This window comes from Mustelus asterias, chromosome 9, assembly GCF_964213995.1.
Source record: "Mustelus asterias chromosome 9, sMusAst1.hap1.1, whole genome shotgun sequence".
NCBI lineage: Eukaryota > Metazoa > Chordata > Chondrichthyes > Carcharhiniformes > Triakidae > Mustelus > Mustelus asterias.
The window spans coordinates 39,973,487-39,999,193 of NC_135809.1; the positions used below are offsets into that span (position 1 = coordinate 39,973,487).

Consider the following 25,707-nt stretch of genomic DNA (forward strand, 5'->3'; position numbering starts at 1 on the left):
TATTTTGTAGGTACCCCCTATAGTACTGTTAGGTAGGTTGTTCCAGGATTTTGAACCAGAGAAGGAACAGCAATATATTGCTCACAGTCAATCCATCTGTCTTTATCCAGGGCAAGTTTGCCCATAATTGGCAGGAGAGATTGAAGACCGGATGGGGGAATCCCAGAGCTGAGGATACTCTCCTCCCATGAGTTGCAAGCAGTCGAGCTGAACGGAGAGGATAAATATCGTTCCTGAATGGAAAGTGAGATTGGACTCCACAGCAAGCCTGTGAGAATCTGTCCAGTGTACATCAAGAACATGCAGACAATGACTGTGAATGTCCTCTTGTGCAGGTGCCTGCCTAATCAATCACAAATTATCTATTTTCTCTATTTCAGCTACGAGCATGAAAAGGTAGAAAAAGAGTTCCAGCTTTGCCTCACTCCCAGACCACCCCAGGTGAGGAAACTGAAGATCTATTTGATGAACATCTCTCCCTGCATTGACCATCCAACAGTTCAAATATACGCACGTTGGTGGGTCCTAGTTCAGTTGGCTTGGGGTCACTATCTGATGGCCATCTCACAGACATGTGTACACAGCTGGCAGAGGTAGGCTTAGCCTCAAAATCTAGGCCACGATTCCCCCATTCCGCTGCGCTAATTTTTTAGCACAGCAATCAGGGAGAATCCCTCGGCGGCTGATTCGTGGGGTTTGTGCGAGCGTTTGCCAGTGCCGGATTCCCGGTGACGTCTGCTCCATGCCGGAACTCGGCGGGGAGACGCACAAACCATTTAATGGTCATTTCAATTTCATTTGCATCTGATTAGTGGGCCTGGCACTGAAGTTTCCAGGCCCTCTTGTGTCTCCCACCCCACCAGGGCATTTCATTCCAGCAGGGATTACACTAGCTCCCAGCTTACGGGGAACTAGTTGCGCGACCCCGCTGGAGTGAAGTGGGGACAATCGGGGCCCCCCAAAGGGTCAGGCAGGGGGTGCCCCCTCGGCATTGGCACACTGGCAGTGCCAGCCTGTGCCCTGGCATTGCCCAAGGGGCAAAGTGGAAATGCCCAGGTGGCACCTTGGCATTGCCCATCAGGCATGGGGCAATGCTAAGGTGGTGAAACATGTGGAAGCAAGGCCTAGGGGTGGGGCCTGATAGGGTGTGGCCTGATGGGGGCATGGCCTAGAGGCGATTGATGGGGGTGGGGGCCGGGGGGTCTCGCAACCACTCTGCAGTTGGGATTAATGGGGAAAGTAGGGAGGCCAGTGATTTGGGCAGGCTAGGGGGTGGTCAGCCTGCTGGGGGGGGGTCAGCACTGTGGGGGGGGGGGGGGAGTCAGCACTCCTGGACGGGGGTCAGCATTGCGGGGGGGGATGTGGTAACTGTTGGGGGGAGATCAGTAGCAGGGGGGCTGGAGATCGGGGTGGGCCACAAGGGGGGGTATAGGGCTGGGCATGATTGGGGGCCCGGAAATTGGGCCATGGGAATGCAGAGAGCCATCATTGCGGAGGGCATGGGGCTCATCCTGGTGAAGCCATCCAGTTACATCGTGAAGTTGTTAGTTTGCTCCTGAATGACTGCTTAGTATTGCTTCATGAAATCCCTCTGTGAGGTCATAGAACATCAATCAACATGGCATTCATTGCATGACTGTGCAATCAGCGACAGAGGGCTCATAACAAGGACTGACCTATGGTGATGGGCAGTGTTGAGGATTATAAAGGTATGAAGGCAATTTTCTGGTACAACTCCTGATTGCTCATCAGTATCTTTGAAGGAGCTAAGTTATCATTGACTGTTGTATCAAAACTGTCTGGGCCATGTCTCTCACAGATGCCAAGGCAATGGGTGACATAAACAATATTCTAATGAATGCAGGGTAATGAGTGTTTGTCAATAATCACACAAGGGTGCTGTACTCTCTGTGAGTACAATGCGAACATAACATCCTTGTTGTTATGTCACAGATATGTCGTGATGTCCAGTGGCAGCTTCGGGCTCAGTATCAAGATGTAGCCTCTGTTTTAATTATGCATGAAAGCTACCATTTGGAGAGCTGGTGCTATCTTGATGTAGCTTCATCTTCAAATGGTCACATGCTAATCATTGACGGATATCTTTCCACTTAAAGCTGCCTTGCTAAGCGGTTGTCAGACTGGCATGTGTGCATCTATGTGTGAAATAGTGTTTCTGCCTCTTCAAGGCTGCCTCAGCTACTGGCGTTTTCACTCCATGGTTGTAAGGACGGCACTATGCATAACAACAATTATGGATTCCCAATCATGACCGGAAGTATGATACCTTGAATGCCATGACCAACGTATGGGAGGATTGTGGATTGTAGGGCTCATGTTGCCTCTCCGTTGTGGATACAGTCATTGATTCTTGGACCATGCATTCATTCTGATATTTCTGTGAGGATCAGATGCCAAGCAAGACCATATGCAGCACACCAGAGACAGTCAGCATGGCTTTGTGAGTGGCAAATCATGTCTCACAAATTTAAATGAGTTTTTTGAAGGGGTAACCAAGGAGGTAGATGAGGGCAGTGCAGTTGATGTTGTCTGCATGGACTTTAGCAAGGCCTTTGACAACGTACCGCATGGTAGGTTGTTGCATAAAGTTAAATCTCACGGGATCCAGGGTGAGGCATCTAAATGGATACAAAATTGGCTTCTTGACAGAAGCCAGAGGGTGGTTGTAGAGAGTTGTTTTTTAAACTTGAGGCCTGTGACCAGCGGTGTGCCTCAGGGATCAGTGCTGGGGCCCACTGTTATTTGTCATTTATATTAATGATTTGGATGAGAATATAGGGGGCATGGTTAGAAAGTTTGCAGATGACACCAAGATTGGTGGCATAGTAGACAGTGAAGAAAGTTATCTCCAATTGCAATGGGATCTTGATCAACTGGGCCAGTGGGCTGACGAATGGCAGATGGAGTTTAATTTAGACAAATGCAAGGTGATGCATTTTGGGAGATTGAACTAGGGCAGGATTACTCAGTTAATGGGAGGGCATTGTGGAGAATTACAGAACAAAGAGATCTGGGGGTACATGTTCATAGATCCTTGAAAGTGGAGTCACAGGTGGACAGAGTGGTGAAGAAGGCATTCGGCATGCTTGGTTTCATCGGTCAGAACATTGAATACAGGAGTTGGGACGTCTTGTTGAAGTTATACAAGACATTGGTAAGGCCACACTTGGAATACTGTATGCAATTCTGGTCACCCTATTATAGAAAGGATATTATTAAACTAGAAAGAGTGCAGAAAAGATTTACTAGGATGCTACCGGGACTTGATGAATTGAGTTATAAGGAGAGGCTGGATAGACTGGGACTTTTTTCTCTGGAGCGTCGGAGGCTGAGGGTGATCTTATAGAGGTCTATAAAATAATGAGGGGCATAGATCAACTAGATCGTCAATATCTTTTCCCAAAGGTAGGGGAGTCTAAAACTAGAGGGCATAGGTTTAAGGTGAAAGGGGAGAGATATAAAAGTGTCCAGAGGGGCAATTTTTTCACACAGAGGGTGGTGAGTGTCAGGAACAAGTTGCCAGAGGTAGTAGTAGAGGCGGGTACAATTTTATCTTTTAAAAAGTATTTAGATAGTTACATGGGTACGATGGGCATAGAGGGATATGGGCCAAATGCAGGCAATTGGGATTAGCTTCGGGGTTTTAAAAAAAAAGGGCGGCATGGACAAGTTGGGCCGAAGGGCCTGTTTCCATGCTGTAAACCTCTATGACTCTACTGCCCTTTAAATCTTTGGAAACAAAGTCTCGAACATTTAAAAAAACGATTGCTTGCTTTTTCACTCCGCATGTTGACATAAGCCTGAGGGTTTCCATTACTGGATTGGTGGGCTGCATGACTAATTTCACAACCATCCATTATCATAGTAATGTACTTGCTATTTCACAGTTTCATTGATAGCTACAAGTGGTGTAGACTCTTTGATGTGGGTTCATGAATTCCAGTGCTTGTTGTCATAAGGGATTGTGCAATTGAATGAAATGTATTGGTGTTATAATGATTTATTTAGTTGAAGGAATTTAGTAGTAAATTAGTTTTTTATGAATGGGGGTGTTTGTTTTAAAATAGTAAAGTCTGCAATAGGCACTTAGAACTTCATTTTATCGACCTTCATTTTACCTCAAATCTGCATGGAACCTGACGTCTGTCTATGGTGGATACTAGCATTGTAGGTATAAGGGGAAAGAGTGACGGGTGGGTAATGACACAGTTTGGCACAAGTTCGCACTAAATTAGCATAGAGCTATAATGCATCATGCAGAATGGGTAGACAGGCAGAGGTTCACTTATGGGCTATAAAGGGCCATGGATGGGCGGAGTAGCATACATAGATATAGGGGCTATAAAGGGCCATGGGGGTGAATGGAGGGACATAAGTTGGCATAGAAGCTATGAAGAGCTATGACGATCAGTGGAGGGTGCACAGATTGACATGCAGAGTATTAAGGAATATATGGGATGCATGGGGAGCATAAGGTGGCATGAGTTGGCATGAATGGGGCATGAGGAGTGTGTGAGGGGGGTTAGGGGGTGAAGGCTGGTGGAGTGTTTCAATCTTCAGTGTTAAGCTGTGGACAGTGCCGGAGCCCCAAGCCTACCTCCATACTCAACATCCTTCTCAGTTCTTCCCAGGTTGTCCACCCCAATTTCTAATCTAACGCATTCCCCAATCCATAAACGTAGGGCGGAATTCTCCCCAAAAAATTCTAAGTGTTGAATTCATGGGAAAACTGGAGTAATTCATGCTCATTTTTTCAGTGGGAGTTCAGACTAGAATCCCCCACACTCTGTACAATGCACAGGCCACCAGAATGAATAGCATTAGATTTCATGGGGCAGGGTCTATTCCCACCCAGGAGGCTGAAAGCAGCGGGCCTCTGTACATGCACAGTGGCCCCGCACTGTCAGCCTCCCATTTGCTGACCAGCTCAATTGCTGGCCAACCTGGGATCCCTGCAGTGCTGCCCCCCAAACCCTCCACGGCCCAATCGCGGCCGCCCCCGACCATTCCTGGGCCATACACAGGAGTGACCGAATTGAGTGCAGTGCATCAGGGAGGACCTCTTGCCAGCGGATGACTGGAAGACCTTTAGACCGTAGCGCTAGTAAAACGGCCTTCCAGACTGTCGCATTCTCCCTCTCTACATGTCCGTTTCCCCTGGGGTTGCAGCTGGTAGTCCTACTCGAGGCTATGCCTTTAGAGAGCAGGTACTGACGCAGCTCATCACTCATGAAGGAGGATCCCCGGTCGCTATGGACGTAGCTAGGGAAACCGAACAGGGTGAAGACGCTGTGCAGGGCCCTGACAACCGTGGCTGAAGTCATATCCGGGCAGGGAATGGTGAAAGGGAATCGGGAGTACTCATCTATAACGTTGAGGAAATAGATGTTGCGGTCAGAAGAGGGGAGGGGCCCTTTGAATTCAATACTGAGGCGTTCAAAGGGACGGGTGGCTTTGATGAGGTGTGCCCTGTCCGGCCGAAAGAAGTGCGGCTTACACTCCGCGCAGACCTGGCAGTGTCTGGTTGTAGACCAGACGTCCTCAACAGAATAGAGCAGGTTACGGGCCTTAATAAAATGGTAGAGCCTGGTGACTCCCGGGTGACAGAGGTCATCGTGGAGAGTCTGTAGTTGATTCACTTGTGTGCTGGCACATGTTCTGCGAGACAGAGCGTCTGGAGGCTCATTGAGCTTCCCGGGCCGGTATAAGATATCATAATTGTAGGTGGAGAGCTCAATCCTCCACCTCAGTATCTTATCGTTCTTAATCTTGCCCCTCTGCGCGTTGTTGAACATAAAAACCGCAGAACGTTGGTCAGTGAGCAAAGTGAACCGTTTGCCAGCTAAGTAGTGGCGCCAGTGTCGCACCGCTTCGACAATGGCCTGAGCCTCCTTCTCGATAGAGGAGTGTCGAATTTCCGAGCCTTGGAGGGTTCGTGAAAAGAAGACCACGGGTCTGCCCGCCTGGTTAAGGGTGGGGGCCAGCGCGAAGTCAGACGCATTGCTCTCCACCTGAAAGGGGATTGACTCATCCACAGCGTGCATCATGGCCTTTGCGATGTCCGCTTTGATGCGGTTGAAGGCCAAGCGGGCCTCCCCCGACAGGGGAAAAGAGGTGGACTTAATGAGCAGACGGGCCTTATCCACATAATAAGGGACCCACTGGGTGTAGTACGAGAAGAAGCCCAGGCATCTCCTCAGTGCTTTGAGGCTGGTGGGAAGGGGAAGTTCCAGGACGGGACACATGCGGTCAGGATCGGGGCCGATGACCCCGTTTTCCACTACATATCCCAGGATGGCGAGGCGGTGAGTGCGGAAGATGCACTTCTCCTTATTGTAGGTCAGGTTAAGGAGAGCGGCCGTGTGGAGGAATTTATTGAGGTTTGCGTCGTGGTCCTGCTGATCATGGCCGCAGATGGTGACGTTATCCAGGTATGGGAAGGTGGCCCGCAGCCCGTTCTGGTCCACCGTTCGGTCCATCTCATGCTGGAAAACCGAGACTCCGTTGGTGACGCCGAAGGGGACCCTAAGGAAGTGATAGAGGCGGCCATCCGCCTTGAAAGCAGTGTATTGGCGGTCCTCCTGGCGGATGGGGAGCTGGTGGTAAGCCGATTTAAGGTCAATGGTGGAGAACACCCGGTATTGCGCAATCTGATTGATCATGTCAGATATACGCGGAAGGGGATACGCGTCCAGCTGCATGTACCGATTAATGGTCTGACTGTAATCGATGACCATACGGTGTTTCTCCCCAGTTTTGACCACCACCACTTGTGCTCTCCAGGGGCTAGTACTAGCCTCAATGATCCCCTCCTTCAGGAGCCGCTGGACCTCGGACCTGATGAAGGTCCTGTCCCCCGCACTGTACCGTCTGCTCTTGGTGGCAATAGGCTTACACTCGGGGGTGAGGTGTTCGAATAGTGGAGGAGGGGTGATTTGAAGGGTCGAGAGGCTGCAAGTGGTGCGCGGTGGGCAGTCTAGGAACTGTGGGTTGCAGACGGAGAGCAGGGGATGAGGCCCGTTGTACTGCAACGTGACACTCCTGAGATGGGTCAGGAAATTGAGCCCCAGGAGTACAGGAGCGCAGAGGTGTGGCAGCATCAGGAGCTTGAAATTTTCGTACTCAATGCCCCGAACCGACAGGGTCACCACACAGTACCCGAGGACATCCACCGAGCGGGACTTTGAGGCCAAGGAAATTGTTTGTTTAACTGGCCGCACGGAAAGGGGGTAGCGGCTCACCGTATCAGGGTGGATGAAACTCTCCGTACTCCCGCAATCAGACAAACAATTTCCCACGTGGCCGTTCACCTTGATGTCCATCATGGACCTGGCGAGTTGATGTGGACGGGATTGATCCAGCTGGACAGCTGCCACCGTTGATCCTGGAGGGTGGTCGACCGCAGTTGGCGGGGTCCAAAATGGCGGCCCCCTTGTCTCACATGCGGCCGATGGCGTCCAAAATGGCGGCCCCCTCGTCTCACACGCGGCCGATGGCGTCCAAAATGGCAGCTCCCTTGACTCACATGCGGCTGATGGCGTCCAAAATGGCGGCTCCCTCGGGTCGCACGTGGCATTGTTGGGTTTTGAGGACGACTTTGTCCTGTAGACTTTAGCATAGTGGCCCTTCTTCCCGCACCTAGAGCGGAACACCTCCCTTGCCGGGCAGCGTTGTCGGGGGTGCTTCCCCAGGCCGCAAAAATAACATTTCGGACCTGCAACAGCCGCAGCAGTTGAGTCGTTGGTGAGGCGTGGTGTGGCGTAAGTCTGCGGCCCTCCTAGATACTGGGGTGGCAGCAGCCGCGGTGCCCACGATGCAACTGTGTGGTCGGGTGAGTAAGCCTCAAGGTTACGAGAGGCCACCTCTAAGGAATCTGCGAGCGCCACAGTTTTCGTTAGGTCTAGCCCACCCTGCTCCAGTAGTCGCTGCTGAATGTAATTGGACGCGATGCTCGTAACATAGGCATCGCGGATTAAATCCTCCGTATACTGCGCAGCGGATAGAGCCTTGCAATTACAGGCCCTGCCGAGTACCCGTAGTTCACGAAGAAATTGGGCATTTGATTCTCCCGGCCGTTGCCTTCGGGTAGCAGAAGGTGTCTGGCGTAGACTTCATTTGTCTGTTTACGATACTCGCTCTTTAGGAGCTCTAGTGCGTCCCTGTACGTCTCAGTGTCGCGGATGATGGAATATACCACATCACTTACCCGGGCATGGAGCATGTGCAGCTTGTCCGCTTCGGACTGGACGACAGCGGAGGCTTCGAGGAAGGCTTCAAGCACCTCAGCCAGTGGTCGAAGCTGTTGGACGCTCCCACAGCTTGAGGGTCCAGGTCTAATTTGTCGGGCTTCAAGATCTGTTCCATCCTATGATTTTGATTGTCTTAGCGATTAAAATTGACGCGCTGTCAATTCACGAAGATGATAGCGAGTGTGAAATTATAACAGGCTTTTAATCGCTAAGAACTGAAACACACCCTTGTAGCTAGCCTGGACCAGACTGAGGCAAAGGGGAGGAACCGTTACCTTTATACCTCGACCGGTGGAAAGGGAGGAGTCTCGGGTCAGGTGCAGCAGGGGTGTATCCAGGCATACAACACGCAGTTACAGTGGGTCACCACACGAGAGTAAAATACTAGTAGGCCTGCTAATCACATTAAAATTCGATTTGAATAAAGATTTAGATTACTTACCTGTCATCCCGCCAGATTTCCAGTGTTGGAAGATGCGCGCGGTGGGAACGGATGCGTGAATCCCGCACATGCCCGGCCATGTGATTCTCCCACCCCGCTGCACTAGAAATTTAGCACAGCGGGGTGGGGGAATCGCCTCTGTAATGTCCACGCAACCAATTTTAAAGGTTGAGTTCACAAGGCTGGGAATTCTCCCGTCTCTGTGCACCTGCTCTGGGACTGAAAATATGGGCATGGATATGATGACTGACATCAATAGGCAGGATACTCCATTCAGTTAATGCATGATGACATTCTCAGTGAAGGTTAAAGTCAGGGAAGTTAAAGTCAATTCTGACTTTATTTGATTTTCTTGAAGCCACTTTGATATTTATTGTCAGTACACATAGGTTCAAGGTGAGTGCGGGGGGGAGGTTTAACACGGATATCAGAAGGACGTATTTTACATAGAGGGTGGTGGGGGCCTGGAATGCGCTGCCAGGCAAGGTGGTGGAGGCGGACATGCTGGGAACGTTTAAGACTTATCTAGATAGCCACATGAACGGAGTGGGAATGGAGGGATACAAAAAAATGGTCTAGTTTGGACCAGGGAGCGGCGTGGGCTTGGAGGGCCGAAGGGCCTGTTCCTGTGCTGTATTGTTCTTTGTTCTTTGTTCACACACCACCACTATTTGGAAAACTGTAATTACTATGAGAATATAAATCCCACTTTAATTGTTTAAATGCAACAGACATAATATTCGTCTCAATGCTTTGTGTTTTATACTTACTTGATTTCTTTTTGTGTCCTGGTGGACAGGATCTTCTGCTGCCAAAGAAATACTGCTCATGAGGATGAAGAACAAGATGAGATTTGTAAAAATGTTGTCATTAACGATCCTGTGGCACAGCACCCGGAATCTATAAAGTAGGTTTATATGAGATAATCATAATAATAAATTAGAAGTAAACAGTTGTGTTAATCATTATTTCCATTTTATTGGCTCCTACCCCAACATATATATAATATATATATATTACATATGTATATATATAATTCATTATCCAAAAAACAATGCATCAAATCCTGACTTAAGTTGCCTGAAGACTTATCATTAGTGTAATGGACTGCTTTTCGAGATCATCACTCTTTTTTCTGCTTTACCACACTGCCCAAAATAGAAAACGTTTGCCCAGTTAATGAAGCTTAAATACAAACATTGCTGAAAATGGGAATCCATCCCATTAAAATTCATTCTACAAGCAACAGGAGACACCTTAGGCATGAGAATAATATCAATCATTGAAAATTATGTGCATTTTGAAATTGTGTATCTTATTCTTCATGTTATATTTCTGAAATAAATTTATCTGGGCTTTCAGTTTTGTTGATCTAAAGCAGTTTGTTATGCTGAATAAAGGAATTGAATATTAAACCTGCCAACAAACCATAAGTGAGTTATTTCCTAATTTACAAATTCTGGCAGTGTGTTTATTCCTTCATTTCTCAGCTTCCATCAACTTTTATTTAGTTATCCATGTGTATCTGATACTGACAAATCCTTGTCTATAGCTAAAACTCTTTAGTACAGTGATCTCTTTTTAGTATTTGTTTCCTTTGGATCATGTTCAATTAATGTTTCTGGCGAGTGAAAATTACATGTTTGTGATTAAAAATTAAGGAGATAAATTCAATAGCTTTGGAAAGAGTACTTAGAAGACTCTGGATTTATTAAGGAAAAACATTGCAAAACTAAATAGAAAGGGCATGGGAATGGGTCGAGCTAAATTGCTCTTGCGAAGAGCTGCCATGGGCTTGATAGGCCAAATAGCCTCCTCTATATATCATAACAATTCTTTAGGCTGGATTTTTAAAAAACGTTTTACTCCATCCTTGAAGTTACAAAGCCAATGCTCAGACTGGTCTGGGCAAAATCAAATTCATTTCTTGTTTGCTCCAAATACCAAATGCAAAATCCAATTGAATCCAATTCATGGTCCTCATAAAAAGGACAAACAAGATCCAAGATGACAAGATGAAGCATTGCACCCCATCTTGGGCTTAATCTAATCCTAAAGGATTTAAGGGATAATACCAGTGGTGGCAAAATGAAGCCTTTAAGTGTATATTAATTGCCACATAAGGACCTCAACTAGTAGCAGAGCAAAAAGGCCTTTCACAAATGAGTGCATTAAATTCTGCCCTATGATTCTTCAAGCAAAAAATTGTGTTTAATAATGGGGAGATTTTCCGGGCCGTTAGTCTCGATCACGATTTGTGATGGCCTGGAGAAACGTGAAATCATTGGGAAAGCTGGTTTTGCATCGGGGGCCAAACCCAGCACGACCCTCCCAAGTCACGTTGCTAGCGCCGATGAGGGTCCTGGCCGGAGCGGGAGGGAAGCCTGCTAATATGCGAATACAGCCATTTTAATGTCATTAGTGGGCTTGCAGCCTTAATCAAGAGGCTCTCTCTATTCATCCACCACCGCAGCGGGATCTGTACCAGGCGGGCTTTGGTACAGGTCCTCACAAGTGAGGAACTGGCAAGCCTGTGGTTTGTCTATGGTTTCACATCCTATTCTGCAAACTATTTTGTTGAGGCACTGCTGGTGAACTTGTTACAGATCAAAGGATTCAACTGCAATGGAGAGGGTATAAACGATTTCTGCTTTCTGGGAAGCCATAAAAACTACAATTGCAGAAATTGATCACAGGGCTGCCGGAAATCACCATGATGTGGAGATGCTGGCGTTGGACTGGGGTAAACACAGTAAGAAGTCTAACAACACCAGGTTAAAGTCCAACAGGTTTATTTGGTAGCAAACGCCACTAGCCTTTGGAGCGTGCTGTTCCTTCGTCAGGTGGAGTGGGAAATCTGCTCACAAACAGGGAATACAGAGACACAAACTCAATTTACAGAATAATAATGGGATGCGAGTCTTTACAGCTAATCAAATCTTAAAGGCACAGCCAAGTTGCAAGAGTATGTACCGTGTACCTGGTGGATGGTGTTCTCATGTGAGATGATGGCATCCGTGTCGATGATCCAGCACGTCTTGCAGAGGTTGCTGTGGCAGGGTTGTGTGGTGTGGTGGTCACTGTTCTCCTGAAGGCTGGGTAGTTTGCTGCGGACAATGGTCTGTTTGAGGTTGTGCGGTTGTTTGAAGGCAAAAAGTGAGGGTGTGGGGGTGGCCTTGGCAAGATGTTCGTCTTCATCAATGACATGTTGAAGGCTCCGGAGGAGATGTCGTAGCTTCTCCGCTCTGGGGAACTACTGGACGACGAAGGGTACTCTGTCCACCGTGTCCCGTGTTTGTCTTTTGAGGAGGTCGGTGCGGTTTTTCGCTGTAGCGCGTCGGAACTGTCAATCGATGAGTCGAGCGCCATATCCTGTTCTTATGAGGGCATCTTTCAGCGTCTGGAGGTGTCTGTTGCAATACTCCTCATCTGAGCAGATCCTGTGTATACGGAGGGCTTGTCTGTAGGGGATGGCTTCTTTAACGTGTTTAGGGTGGAAGCTGGAGAAGTGGAGCATCGTGAGGTTATCCGTGGGTTTGCAGTACAGTGAGGTGCTGAGGTGACCGTCCTTAATGGAGATGCGTGTGTCCAAGAATGCAACCGATTCCGGAAAGTCGTCCATGGTGAGTCTGATGGTGGGATGGAACTTGTTGATGTCATCATATAGTTGTTTCAGTGATTCTTCACCATGAGTCCAAAGGAAGAAAATGTCATTGATGTGTCTAGTGTATAGCATCGGTTGAAGGTCCTGTGCGGTGAAGAATTCTTGTTCGAACCTGTGCATGAAGATGTTGGCATATTGAGGTGCGAATTTTGTCCCCATGGCTGTTCCGTGTGTCTGGATGAAGAACTGGTTGTTGAAGATGAAGACATTGTGGTCCAGGATGAAGCAGATGAGTTATAAAATTGCATCTGGAAATTGGCAGTTGTCGATGTTGAGTACTGAGGCAGTTGCAGCAATGCCATCATCGTGGGGGATGCTGGTGTAAAGTGCCAAGACATCCATTGCCACAGCAACCTCTGCAAGACGTGCCGGATCATTGACACGGATGCCATCATCTCACGTGAGAACACCATCCACCAGGTACACGGTACACACTCTTGCAACTTGGCCAACATTGTCTACCTGATACGCTGCAGGAAAGGATGAATGAATACCGCTCGACAATCACCAAGCAAGACTGTTCTCTTCCTGTTGGGGAGCACTTCAGCGGTCACGGGCATTCGGCGTCTGATCTTCGGGTAAGCGTTCTCCAAAGCGGCCTTCACGACACACGACAACGCAGAATCGCTGAGCAGAAACTGATAGCCAAGCTCCGTGCACGAGGACAGCCTCAACCGGGATCTTGGGTTCATGTCATACTATTTGTAACCCCCACAACTTGCCTGGACTTGCAAAATCTCACTAGCTGTCCTGTCTGAGACAATACACATCTCTTTAACCTGTGCTTAATGCTCTCTCCACTCACGTTGTCTGTACCTTTAAGATTTGATTAGCTGTAAAGACTCGCATCCCATTATTATTCTGTAAATTGAGTTTGTGTCTCTGTATTCTCTGTTTGTGAGCAGATCTCCCACTCCACCTGACGAAGGAGCAGCGCTCCGAAAGCTAGTGCCGTTTGGTACCAAATAAACCTGTTGGACTTTAACCTGCTGTTTTCTTACTGTGAAATCACCATGCCAGGAGTGATCTTCAGGTCTGCCAGGGTTAGAAGGAGCAGTGCAGCAAGGGCACTCCCACCCTGGCTGAGAGTGGCGAGGCCAAACCCTTGCCCCCATCCCGAGCCCATCCAACTCCTAAGACCCTTGAGGGACCCTTCCTCCACAGCCTTGCAGCCTTGCAGCAGCAGAGTGGTAAATACCCAAAGGTTGAGGAAACATCACAAAACCCCTGAGCAATGAGAGCCATCCTCCCCTCCCCCAACATTTGGCAGGCATGTGATTTATCCGACCCAATCTCCAATCAGCCTCCTTTGCCCCCTCAGCCCCCCATATTCAGGCCCCCTTCCCTCTCAGACTCCCACTCAGCTTCCTTCCCCCCTCAGACCCTCCACTCGGGATTTGTTCCACTCCAGGCCCCCCACTGAGCCTCCTTTCAGGCCAAGCACATTGGCAGTGCCAACAGTGCAGTGCCCCCTCATACGACACTCTGGCACTGACACCCTGGCCTAGCACCTTGGGCCTTGAGGGGGCTTGAGGAGGTAGGTCCACTAGCTATTTGCCCCTCTCCATTTATACCCTCTCCATTGCAGTTGAATCCTTTGATCTGTAACACGTTCACCTGCAGTGCCTCAACAAAGTGGTTTGCAGAAGAGGATGTCAATCAGGATTAGACTCTATTTACATTGCGATCAGGAACAATCAGGTACTTGAGGTCCAGCAGCCATACACACAGATGGCTGGAGGCTGATGGAAAGCCCTTGATCTGACAGCTGGATATTTTACAAAGCACTGCAGTTAAACTTATTACAGATGAAAGGATCAAGTGCAATGGAGAGAGTATAAATGATTTCTGCTTGCTGGGAAGCAATAGCAACTGCATTTCAAAGCCGTGTGCCTACACTGGGGCTGAGTGCACAGCTGGCAGACTGGAATTCACCCCCTTCACCACCCACCCCAGGTGAAACTGACATCTCTCTGTCAGAGAATTTCAATGCAATCTGATCTTACCTGTAGCTTCTAACAGGGGAAAAGGAAAATCTCTGCTGCAGAATGGAGTGCTGCAATGATTTAAAATCCTGCCAGATGACCAGGGGCATGGAGATTAAAGTGAGCTGGCCACTTTAGAATGTGCACAACTGGCAGGCAGAAATGCAGAAATTGATCACAGGGCAGCTTGAGATCACCATGCCAGGGGAGATCTTTAGGTATGCCAGGGCTAGAAGAGATAGTACATCCATGTCACCTCCCATCCTGGCAGAGAGTGGCGAGGTAAACTCCATTTCCCCACACTGAGCCCACCCAACTCCCAGGACCCTTGGGGGACCCTTCCTCTGCAGCCTGGCAGGAGCAGAGGGGCAAATAGCTACTGGACCTACCTTCTCGAGCTCTCTTGGGGCCCAAGACACCAGGCTAGGGTATCAGTGCCAGGAGTAGTACACTTTTTGCACTGCCAAGGTGCTTGGCCTGAAAGGAGGCTGAGTGGGAGTCTGAGGGGGAAGGGGGTTGAGTGGGGGGGATGGGGTGGGGTGGGGGGGGTTAAGGGGGAAGGAGTACTGAGTGGGAAGTTTGAGGGGGAGAGGAGCTGAGTGAGGGGTGTTAGGTTTGTTGGGGTGGGTCATGTGACCTCACATGTGGGGTGAGCTGATGGAATCTGCCCAGAGTGGGGAGTTAATGTTGGGAATGTGGAGTGAATAGACATAATAAAGAGCTGTGTTCCCTGACACCTGACTGTGGAGTAATTATTGACTGTGGAGAAGACTCAGTATGACAGGATATAACAGGGGGTCTGAGGGGGGTGGAGGGCTGAGTGGGGTATCTAAGGAGGAAGGAGGGGACGAGTTGGGGGGTCTGAGGGGGAACGGAGCTAAGTGGGGGGGGGGGGGCGAGTCACCCTAATGCCTGTGTGGTATGGGGGAGGGGTCATCCGTTATTTGTGGGTCGGGGGGGAAGATGTCCCTCTTTGGGGAGGGGTTGGTAATCAGTGAGGGGGGGGTGGGGGGCACTATTTCATTGTTTGTAGGAGAGGGTTCAGTAAATGAGCATGGGGATTGGGTCGCCCTTTAAAAATTGCGGCCCAGTCTTGGAACAGCGGGGCTGACCAGCAGTTTTCACACTTTGTATAAATTAGCATAAATTAGATGGGATTCTCCCGGCTCATAGATGCTGCTAACACCAGTGGAAAACTCTTCAGGCTTCCTGCTGGTGTTCGCACTTAGTCCCAAGTTGGGAGAATCCACTCTGCGCCCCCCCCCGACCAAATAACTTTATCAAAGATGTAGCTAGCAAACTAACAGTGTGGTAAGGGGGGAACTAATAAATGTAGGTTGATGAGTTCCCTGGGCCTGATGAAATATATCCTAGGATTCTTTGGGAGGCAAGGGATGAGATTGCAGAGCCTTTGGCTTTGATCTTTGCGTCCTCACTGTCCGTGGGGGTGGTGCCAGAGGACTGGAGAGTGGCGAATGTGGTTCCTCTGTTTAAGAAAGGGAATAGAAATGACCCTGGTAATTATAGGCCGGTTAGTCTTACTTCGGTGGTTGGTAAATTGATGGAAAAGGTCCTTAGGGATGGGATTTACGACCATTTAGAAAGATGCGGATTAATCCGGGATAGTCAGCACGGATTCATGAAGGGCAAGTCGTGCCTCACAAATTTGATAGAATTTTTTGAGGAGGTAACTAAGTGTGTTGATGAAGGTAGGGCAGTTGATGTCATATACATGGATTTTAGTAAGGCGTTTGATAAGGTCCCCCATGGTCGGCTTATGATGAAAGTAAGGAGGTGTGGGATAGAGGGAAAGTTGGCCGATTGGATAGGTAACTGGCTATCTGATCGAAGATAGAGGGTGGTGGTGGATGGAAAATTTTCGGACTGGAGGCAGGTTGCTAGCGGAGTGCCACAGGGATCAGTGCTTGGTCCTCTGCTCTTTGTGATTTTTATTAATGACTTAGAGGAGGGGGCTGAAGGGTGGATCAGTAAATTTGCTGATGACATCAAGATTGGTGGAGTAGTGGATGAGGTGGAGGGCTGTTGCAGGCTGCAAAGAGACATAGATGGGATGCAAAGCTGGGCTGAAAAATGGCAAATGGAGTTTAACCCTGATAAATGTGAGGTGATTCATTTTGGTAGGACTAATTTAAATGTGGATTACAGGATCAAAGGTAGAGTTCTGAAGACTGTGGAGGAACAGAGAGATCTTGGGGTCCATATCCACAGATCTCTAAAGGTTGCCACTCAAGTGGATAGAGGTGTGAAAAAGGCCTATAGTGTGTTAGCTTTTATTAACAGGGGGTTGGAGTTTAAGAGCCGTGGGGTTATGCTGCAACTGTACAGGACCTTGGTGAGACCACATTTGGAATATTGTGTGCAGTTCTGGTCACCTCACTATAAGAAGGATGTGGAAGCGCTGGAAAGAGTGCAGAGGAGATTTACCAGGATGCTGCCTGGTTTGGAGGGTAGGTCTTATGAGGAAAGGTTGAGGGAGCTAGGGCTGTTCTCTCTGGAGCGGAGGAGGCTGAGGGGAGAGTTAATAGAGGTTTATAAAATGATGAAGGGGATAGATAGAGTGAACGTTCAAAGACTATTTCCTCAGGTGGATGGAGCTATTACAAGGGGGCATAACTATAGGGTTCATGGTGGGAGATATAGGAAGGATATCAGAGGTAGGCTCTTTACGCAGAGAGTGGTTGGGGTGTGGAATGGACTGCCTGCAGTGATAGTGGAGTCAGACACTTTAGGAACATTTAAGCGGTTATTGGATAGGCACATGGAGCACACCAGGATGATAGGGAGTGGGATAGCTTGATCTTGGTTTCAGATAAAGCTCGGCACAATGTCGTGGGCCGAAGGGCCTGTTCTGTGCTGTACTGTTCTATGTTCTATGTTCTAGTGCATTAGGATTTTCAAAAAATATCCAATAAGGTGCCACTCTGGAAATTATTGCACAAATACAGGGTCCACGGGATTATGAGGTAAAATATTAGCAGAGATTGAGAATTGGACAATGGACAGGGAAGAGAGAGTTGAAATAAATAGGTTCTTTTTAGGTTGGCAGGTTCTTGTGCTTCAGCTACTTACATTCTGCATGAATGACTTAACGAAGGAAGCCAAGTGTATTGTATACAAATTGGCTTCTGATATAAAGCTGGAGGGAAAGTAAGCCATAAGGAAGACAGAAAATAGGCCGTAAAAGGAAATAGATTAAGTGAGTGGGCAAGAACATGTCAGGTGGAATATAATGTGTGAAAGTGTGAAATCATGCACTTTGGAAGGAAAATTACAAAAACAGAACATTTTTTCTGCTGTGAGATGTTAATATTCAGAGACCTGGTTGTCCTTATATATGAATCATAGGAAGTTAATCTCGAGGTACAGCAAACAATCAGGAGAGTAAATGCTATTTTTGCTTTTATTACAAAGGGATTGGAGTATAAGAGTGAAGAAGTCTTGCTGCAATTATACAGGGCTTTGGTGAGACCACACCTGAAATACTATGTACAAATTTCATCCCCTTACTGAAAGAAAGATATACTTGCTTTAAAGAGAGTGCAACAAGGTGCCACTACACTGTTCCTGGAATGAGGGAATTATTTTATGAGGCGAGACTGAGTGGACTAGACCTATATTTGCTTGAATTTTGAAGAATGAGAGGTAATCGAAGTAAAACATAAAATTCCTACAGGGCTTGTTATGGTAAAAACTGGGAGAATGCTTCCCTTAGCTAGTGAGGTACAGTATCTGAATAAGGGATTGGCCATTTATGAGTGAGATGAGGAGAAATTTCTTCTTTCAATGTTTTGGGACCTTTGGACTTCTCTACCACAGAGGGCTGTGTTTACTCAGTTGTTGAGTATATGCAAGACAAAGACTGATAGATTTTTGGAAACTAAGATAATTAAGGGAGATGGGACGAGGTGGAAGATTCAGTTGAGGTAGATCAGCCATGACTGCATGAAATGACAGAGTAGGCTTTATGTGCTGAATGATCTATTAAGACACTTTTTTCTTATATTTTTTTAAAAATCAGGCACAGGGATTGCAATGCATAATTACTCTATGCCCGATCAATGTGATGTGGATAATGCTCAAACTTCATGCTGCCTGCTCATTTCTAAGATTGACCGCTGAACATGCTGCTGAGTGACTGCATACTTCAGCAGGGAGCCCAAGTTCATAGATCATAGTGATCATAGATCATAGAATCCTATAGTGCAGAAGGAGGTCATTTGGCCCATTGAATCTGCACTGACCACAATTCCACCCAGGCCCTATCCCCATAACTCCTTGCATTTATCTTAGCTAGGCCCCCTGACACTAAGGGGCAATTTTAGCATGGCCAATCCACCTAACCCGCACATCTTTGGACTGTGGGAGGAAATCGGAGCACCCGGAGGAAACCCATGCAGACACGGGGAGAATATGCAAACTCCACACAGACAGTGACCCAAGCCGGGAATTGAACCCGGGTGCCTGGCGCTGTGAGACAGCATGCTAACCACTGTGTCACCGTGCCACCCTCATGCAAGGCTGGCACTTTAAAACTAGCCTGCACCACTTAAAGCCAATTTGCACATCTTTAAGGTGAGGTGCATTCTGGCTGCAGCAGCGGCTTCAAGAAGAAACTGAAATGAAGCAAGAAGTGAGGGCAAAGAGTGTGCCCCCAACCTTTTGAATAACATGCTGGGATCAGTGAAGTAGAAGATGGATTGTGGAAGCAAGTGGTCCTGATATTCAATACCACCAGCGTCCTGCAGTTTAAGAAGTTTAATTGCCTCAGACAAGTATGAAAAGTGTTTATATTTTATTTTAACAGTTTCTAATCCATCTTTCATTCTTGTAACTCCTTCAGGAACCCTTCTTAAGGAATATATGAAGTTTTATTTCCAGACATTCAGGAGAGTAGTGGCAGGATGTTTTCCTAATTTTGGGATGGGTACAATGGGTGTGATAATTCACGCCATGGACCAGCATGCCGGTTTCCTGGCACCATCTGCCCCCAAGCTATCTTTTTGGATGTGGGATGGGTTGGAATGGTTAGCCATCTGTAATCAGCTGACTGGAATTTTCCAGTTGACATGCTGGTCCTCCCTAGGCATTAGGAACTTGGCTATCTACATGGAGGTGGCTTCTTGATGGAAAAGTGGGGGCCAGAGCTCCAAGTAGGCTTTGAAACCTTCCCTGAGGAAAGTGGGCAATTGACCTGTTCCCTGATTGCCGCCATTGTCACTCAAATGACTGGTAAGAAGGAAATCATTACAAAGTGATGTGTTCCGTTTTCATCAACATGTATAAAATAACCTGGCCTTTGATTGCTTCCACAGATGTTACAGCTGAGATCAGCAGTTCAACACAAGAAATCATAATACATAATTATGCTATATTGATGTGATGCATTATATCGAAGCTTTGCTAGTTTAGGATATATATGTCATTGTAAAGGTAAAATGTTGATACCTGTTTGTAGTATTGAAGACAAAGAATGCACTGGCATCAGGCATGGGAACAGCCTTCTCTTTTATATGTAGTTCAGAGAGAGGTCGAGGACGTGGTCCTACAGGCATTTCCGGCTCATCATCATCTTCATCTCCTGAAGCCAGAAATTTATGTCCAGTTATTATGTTTCTATAACAGACACAGTATCCCAATCATTGCTTTTTAGTCTTAGCTCTAAGTTGTTTTTGATTTAGCCTTGAATGACATAAATTTGGCAGAAAATATGTTAAAGAGCAACCAAATCATAGGTTTGGTTTTAGTGGTTTCAGCAAGACTCACAATTTAGAGGGAAGGTGCTTTTCAGTTCCAGTGTAACACCTGGATTCACAAACTTGCCACACACTTAATGTATGACCGGGTTTCATGGGATATATCAAAGCATTTTATAGTTGCCTGGCAGTGTAAGTTTAATTCCTTGAGCAAGTGAACTCAACTTTGTATGTAGGTTAAAATTGTGTTAATTTTTATAATTTATCATTATGAAAACCAGAATATATCTTGCTTTGTTATTGCTCAATCACATTTGTACAATATCCTCCACATAATCCATTCAACCCTCTGATGTGTGGGGGATAAGATAACATTATCCTCTACGTTTAAGTCTACGCGTTATCCTACTTTTTATCTACATTCACATCTAGAATATTTCTACAATACCTTCCAAATAATTTAGGCCTAGTAATTCCTTGCATGATGTTTCTTAAAATTTTTAAAGATTTTATTTGATGTATGCATTCTGAGATTTCAATAGGATCATTGCATTGACCATGACATTTTTTTAGAAAACCAATATTTGCAGATCAAGGTAGTATATGTTAGGACTTTTTTGGAAAACCATTCATTTTTAAGGAATGGCAATATCAATAAGTCTAGCTCAAGGTTACAAAAAAAAGATGAACTGAACTACCTTTCTGCCTGGTCTATAAAATACTTCCTCTGTCAAATGACAAAAAATACATAAAGAATTAACAATTATTTTGATGCATTGCATAGATTCTATTATAACCAACGACCTGAAACAATAATTGATGTTCTGAGCACTCTCGTCAGTAAATTTTAAAAAAATGATTTGTGAAGATAGATTTTACTTTGTTTGGCTCCTGTATTCCCCATGTTTTACACAAACGATTCTTGATTGGAAGGTCACATATCCTTGGATAAGTCAAACCAAACCTAAGCTGTATGCAAGGTTCGCCATCCCCTCCTTCTTGAACCACCCTCTTTCAGATTTCTCTCCTCCACCACAGACAATGTACCTTAGAGGGCAAATCAACTGTGACACTGAGGTATTTTTTGTAATTAATTTCAGATACCCAAAAACAGATTGTCTGCCTGCTCTGTCCTTCTCTTTTCGTTCTCTGGATTTCTGATCCCTGGTAATTGATACTCACTGGAGTGCAGAGAACTGACCTCACAAAACAAGGCAATAGGCAAATTCAAATGTTAGAATACTCTTTTAATAAAAAATACATTTGACAAAGCTACTCTAATTCTTATCTCTCATTATGTACATCCTACTTCTTCTGTCCAATTAAATGTTGGGCGGAATTTTACCATCCCGCCTGTCACGAGAATTGTAGTAGGTGGGGGTAGATCATGCAAAGGTCCGTTGATCTCAGGGAGGAAGTTCCAGCCTTGGAGCGAGCACGGCTAGAAAATCCAGCCCATTATGTAAATTGAGTAGGGAAGTACGGTCCTTATTTGTTGGATTTAAAATAAAATTAAGTAACAGCAAGTAAAAAGATGAGAGAATTCAAAGTTTTTCTGTAAAATCCCAAGTGTTACCTGGGAATTCACTGGTAGGGTAAGGATTCTTCTCCTCATTCTCCTCAACCGGATAGTCATCCAACCCAATCTGTAACACATGAAAAGGGGTGATTGGTGAATTTTGGAAATAAAATGCCATTCAGTGTTCTGTACCTTTTAAAAAATATTACAGATAATCAATAATTTGAAAAAAAACTGATGTGGGGAACAACTCAGTGGAGCATCAAATAAATATTTTATACCTGGAATGAGGAATGATAGGTGAAATGCCCTTTTCCCACTCCTGACTTTTCTGATATTGGTGTGTTCTTATCCAGACACCTGTTATCCTGTTTCTAAAACTAAGGTCCATCAGCAATTACACAAACATGCATAATTTAATTTTACTGTCTTTTAAAACAATCCTAAACTCTGTGCTGTTGGGTGTTACTTTCAAAATAATAAGCCAGTCATTTAATTTGTGATCGTGCCGCTAAGCTTGCTAAACATGGTTTCTTATTTGCTTTCTTCATCCATATGGTCATTTTGGGATGGTTTACTATGTTAAAGATGCCATATCAATTCAAATTGCCATTGTTGTTCATAACTTATTACTATTGTGGGAGAAAGCTAGTGATTTGATTTGATTTATTATTGTCATACAGTGAAAAGTATTGTTTCTTGCATGCTATACAGACAGACCACACCGTTTATAGAGTACAGAGGACCGAAGGAAAGGAGAGGGTGCAAGAATATAGTGTTACAGTCATAGCTAGGGTGTGGAGAAAGATCAACTTAATATAAGGTAGGTCCATTCAAAAGTCTGAATGCAGCAGGGAAGAAGCTGTTCCTGATTTGGTTGGTATATGATCTCAGACTTTTGTATCTTTTTTCCAACAGAAGAAGGTGGAAGAGAATGTCCGGGGTGCATGGGTACCTTGATTATGCTGGCTGCAACAGCTGCCCAAAATTCTGAGGTGCAAGTGAGGCTCTCTCCTTAGTATTAAGGACATTGTTCGAGGAACAAGAATATTGCATGGCCTGTAGTTGCAGTGCATGGAACTCAGCGAGCAACCCCTAGATGAGAGTCAATTTAGATTTGCGACAAACTGTGAAGTAGGGATGCAAAGTATACATGATATACGATGGCTTGTACTCCACTTTATAGTATCTAGGATCTAGGCATACAGGTCTGCTGTTCCCTTAAAGTGGCGACACAATTGAATAAGGTGGTCAAGAAGGCCTATGGCATGCTTGCCTTCATTGGTTGGGGCATAGAGTATACAAATTGGCAAGTCATGTTGCAGCTATATAGAACTTTAGTTAGACTACTTTTGGAATATTGCATACAGTTCTGGTCACCACATTATCAGAAGAATGTCAAGGCTTTGGAGGGGGTACAGAAAAGGTTTACCAGAATGTTGCTTGGTTTGGAGGGTATTAGCTATGAGGAGGGTTTGGACAAACTTAGTTTGTTTTCACTTAAATGTCAGAGGCTGAGGGTAACCTGACAGAAGTTTACAAAATTATAGGATGCATGGGTAAAATGGATAGACGGAGGGGGGAATTTTACCATTTTGAGTCTAAGTGCCGGATCTGGGCGTCAAATAGATCCACGCCTGGAATCCTCTTTCCAGCGCGCCCATATGCATTTTGCTGGCTCCGGCCCGATTCGCGCTCTGTGCGGGGCTTAGCACTGGCGGACCAATCAGAGCTCTGAACTGTACAGGCGCAGTTCGAAAAAAATCCGACAGAGCACCTGGGCGCGACAAAAAAAGCAGAACGCAGAGAGAGCGGCTCTCTGACGATCATCCTCTGGTCAGGGGGGGAGGGGGGGTGGGGGGGGAAGGGAGGGTGGGAGGGGAGGGGGTGTGGTGTCTCATCCTCTGGTCGGGGATGGGGGGGGGTCATCTGCCAATCTGCAGCCGATGCCTCTGCCGGAGTGGACGTGTGGCCATCCCACGAAACCTTCAGGATGCAGCGATTCCTCGCTAAGAAGATGAAGCAGAACCGGCCGATTCCACAGTGGCCGATTCCACAGTGTAAAGGGATACACCATCACTGGTACACTACCAGCCACAGCCATCTCTCCCGCTCTCTTGCCCCTGAAGGGAAGAGTAATCTGTGGCTGGTAGTGTACCAGTGATGGTGCCAGGAGGGATCGGCCGCAGACTGGCAGCCGACCCCCCCCCCGACCAGAGGATGAGATGTCACACCCCCTCTCCCCCCGCCCCCAGGGGATGAGACGTCACACCACCCCTCCTCCCACCCCCACCCCCCCCCCCAGGGAATGAGATGTCACACCCCCTCTCCTCCTCCCACTCCCCTCCCGCCCTGACCAGAGGATGACCTGGGTCAGAGAGCCGTTGCAGTCTCTGACCCCGCTCTTCGGAGGCTGCAGCGGCGACTTCAGACTTTTATTTTGCAGGTCGGTAACAGCGCGGACGCGGATTGGGCCAGAAGACAGTAAAGTGGGATTTGGCGGTAGAGTTGGGCGCGCGGTTCATTAAGTCGATTTAAATGCATGCAAATGCATTTAAATCGTCGGGCCGCCCGATTCGGGCGCGCGCTGGACCCGCGCCTGAATCTGGTGTCGGTAAAGGCGCGATCTGCTCAGATTCGGGTGCAGATTGCGTTAAAGGCCCGACGCCCAACTTTACTGCGATTTCGCGCCCGAAAACGGGCGCAAAGTTTTGGTAAAATCAGGCCCGGAGTCTTTTTCCCAGGGTTGCAATGTCAATTACTAGGGGACATATGTTTAAGGTAAAGGGGGGAAAGTTTAAAGATTTGAGAGGCAAGTTTTTCACACAGAGGGTGGTAAATGCCTGGAATGCGCTGCCAGAGGTGGTGATAGAAGCAGATATAATAGCAACATTTAAGCGACAGATACATGACTAAGCAGGGAATAGAGGGATACAGAGCACGTAGAGGCAAAAGGTCTTTAGTTTAGAAAGGCATCATGTGTCAGCGCAAGCTTGGTGGGCCAAAGGGCCTTTTCTTGTGTTGTCCTGTTCTTTGTTATAGTATTTTGCATTCTCATTATGGTTGGAATTGTATGTACATGGAAACACAATTTGTAACTACTTGGTTACAAAATTAATGTCACTCAATTGACCTTATGAATTGGATTATCATAGTCTATCCCTTTCCCATTAGTAGTTGACTCCATGTAACAACTTTGAACATGTTGCATTGCTGACATAAATTACAAGAAATTGAATGTTGAAGCTCTTTGGTTTTCCTCCCAGCGCTGGGAAACGGACATCAGACCTGTTTCCAGGTCACCTTGTCCTTAAGGGGAAGCAGTAAAGGGTCATGATTTTCATGGAGGAGGACAGTTAATTGGCTGGAAGGTGGGTTGGGCCACCAATTAGTGGACATGGAGCAGGAATGGGGGCAGGGCTGAAAGAATGCAAGCCTGATTTAAACAGACCAAGGCAGTCATACAGTGACTATGGTTGAGTATGTCAATTGCTGTATTAGTGATGGAGAAGAAGATAGAAGAGTGATCTTACTGGCTTGTCATGCTGGTCGATCAGTGTGGCAAGCCAGTAAGATCGCGAGAGAAGCGAAAAACCAGGTTTGTGCCTGGTTTCTCGCCTCTCGTGACCTTACTGGCTCCGATCTGCCGGCAAAATCAGCCTCGCACCCAGGAAGGGCACGAGGCTGATATTAATATTTAAATTCTTATTTAAATATTATTAGTGAGCCAGGGACAGAATCGTCCGGGCTCACTTGCCTTCACGGCCTTGCTGGTGAAGGTCCTCACCGGCAAGGGTCATATATGCTCCTCTGCAATGGGGACCTGAAGCGGTGGAACTGGAAGCCACTGAGGCCCTTTCTGGGTTGGAACAGGGGACAGTGCCCCTTGGGCAGTGCCAGCTGAGCACTGCCTGGTTGGGATCCTGGCAATGCCAAGCTGGCACTCTGTCACTGCCCGCTGGGCACTTGGCAGTGCCAAGGGGTGAGGCCTAATGAGGGCGGGGCCATGATGAGGCAGGGCCATGATGGGGTTAGGCAAAGATGAGGAGAAGAGGGTAGTGATCAGCTGGGGGGTGCGATATCTGGTGGGGAGGAGGAGGTGATATCTGTGGG

At 46.9% G+C, this 25,707-nt stretch overlaps 1 protein-coding gene across 1 annotated transcript in view; it reads right to left on the minus strand.

The window, feature by feature from the left end:
• LOC144498638 (voltage-dependent L-type calcium channel subunit alpha-1C-like) overlaps positions 1-25,707 on the minus strand; it is a 1,025,631-nt gene that overhangs the window by 324,093 nt on the left and 675,831 nt on the right. Inside the window, exons 18-20 of the mRNA XM_078220060.1 lie at positions 21,652-21,721; positions 19,828-19,960; positions 9,483-9,612 (exon numbers count right to left, since the gene is read on the minus strand). Of these exons, the coding sequence (XP_078076186.1) occupies positions 9,483-9,612; positions 19,828-19,960; positions 21,652-21,721 (333 nt within the window). The remainder of the gene's footprint in view (positions 1-9,482; positions 9,613-19,827; positions 19,961-21,651; positions 21,722-25,707) is intronic.